The following is a 1891-nucleotide window of genomic DNA, read 5'->3' as shown; positions in this document are numbered from 1 at the left end:
GCTATTCAGATAGCCTGCTAATTTTAAATTAATATTATTTTTTTTAAAATTAATTATACTATTACAGACTTTAATAATAAGGCTATAATATCTCTAATCTATACTATTTAATTTATATTTATAGTTGACGGACGCCAGTTTTATAATATATTATTTTTAATATTTAAATTAAGCTGTTATAATATTATCCTGGGATAAATATAATTTATAAAATAAAGAATTTTATTAGATTACTAGTAAAGTAAGCTAGTATAACCTGATTATCTTTTTTTATAAGATAAAATCAAGACTAAATTATTATAATAAATCTTTTAAAATATTCTATTATAGTGTCTAATTAATCAGAATTACTAGTAAAATATTATTTAATAAGACTGTAACTTCCAGAAAATAATTAATATTTTATTATAAATATTCTTTTCTGAAGTAAAGCCTGAAGTATTTTATATTTACTAAAATATTTTATAGAAAGTCTTAGTCAAGATATACTAGAATCTGGTAAACTAAAACTTTTAATATTAAATTTCTAGAATTTCTCAGAGTCCCCAGAGAAGAAATATCTTTAAAAAAATTAAAATAATTTTTATTAGAATTACTGTCTTCTATAGATATCTTTAAAATTCTGAATTAAAAATATTTATTATATTTCTAAGTATAATTAAGAAGATTATCACAGAGAAGACAGATCCTGATAATAAAATATTTAAATTAATTAAAAAAAAGAAGATAAAACAGACTCTTTCTAAATATTATTATAATTTAATAAATATCTTTTTTAAAAAAAAATTAGATATTTTATTTATTTTCTGATTCTATGACTATTGTATTTAACTAGAAAAAAATAATTTATTAAAAATAGTTTTTCTTTATAAAATAATTCTAGAAGAACTCAAAGCTGCCTGTAATTATATTATTAAAAATCTAAAAAAAAGATTTATTATATTTAATATAGTCTTATTTATCTTTTTTATTTTAATAGTAAAGAAACCTGGAGAAAAACTATATTTATATATTAATTACTAGAAGCTTAATATCCTGATTTATAAGAATTTCTATTTTATTTTTCTAATTAATAAGATAATAAACTGTCTCCGGAATATAAAAATATTTATAAAATTTAATATCTGTTAAGGCTTCTATTATATTTATATAAATTCTGAATCTGAAAACTTAATTATTTTCTGAACTTATTATAAAATTTTTAAATATTAAATATTATTATTTAAATTTATAAATAGACCAGCAGTCTTCCAGTATTTTATTAATAAGATTTTTATGGATTTTCTGGATAAGTTTATTATAATATATATAGATAATATACTAATCTTTAATAAAAATAAGATAGAATATAAGTTTTATATTTATTAGATTCTTGAGTATCTTCAAGCAGCTGGACTTTAAATAATAATTTATAAATATAAGTTTTATATAATAAAAACTAGATTTTTAGAATTTATTATTACTATTACTGGTATTCAGGTTGATCCTGTAAAAATTACTATAATTATAAAATAATAATATTTAATTACTATTAAAGAAATCTAATTATTTTTTAAATTCTGTAATTTTTACTAGTATTTTATAAGAAATTACAGCTGGATTGTTAAGCCTATAAATTAATTTATTTAAAAAAATATTTTATTTATCTAGGACTAGTTCTGTAAAGTAATTTTCTAGATTTTAAAGTAGATTTTAATATCAGCTTCTGTACTAGCTTATTATAATTTATTTAGATTTATATATATTAAAACTAATATAATTAATAGAATAATTACAGAAGTTCTTTATTAATAAATTAAAAATATATAATATTTTATAACTTATTATTTAAAGACCATATCTTTATCTAAATATAATTATAATATTTATAATAAAAAAATATTAGTTATTA

At 16.3% G+C, this 1891-nt stretch overlaps 1 protein-coding gene across 1 annotated transcript; it reads left to right on the top strand.

Moving 5' to 3' along the window:
- Positions 1 to 1212: 1212 nt before the first annotated feature.
- BO79DRAFT_162406 (uncharacterized protein) lies at positions 1213 to 1368 on the top strand (the record flags this gene model as incomplete). Its single annotated transcript, XM_025679067.1, has 1 exon — positions 1213 to 1368. A coding segment is annotated over one exon (156 nt), but the record flags the coding sequence as incomplete, so codon positions are not given.
- Positions 1369 to 1891: the final 523 nt, after the last annotated feature.

The sequence above is a fragment of the Aspergillus costaricaensis genome, assembly GCF_003184835.1.
Source record: "Aspergillus costaricaensis CBS 115574 unplaced genomic scaffold BO79scaffold_75, whole genome shotgun sequence".
Classification (NCBI taxonomy): domain Eukaryota; kingdom Fungi; phylum Ascomycota; class Eurotiomycetes; order Eurotiales; family Aspergillaceae; genus Aspergillus; species Aspergillus costaricensis.
The sequence above is the reverse complement of the archived record's forward strand: the minus strand, read 5'-3'. Positions and strand labels throughout refer to the sequence as shown.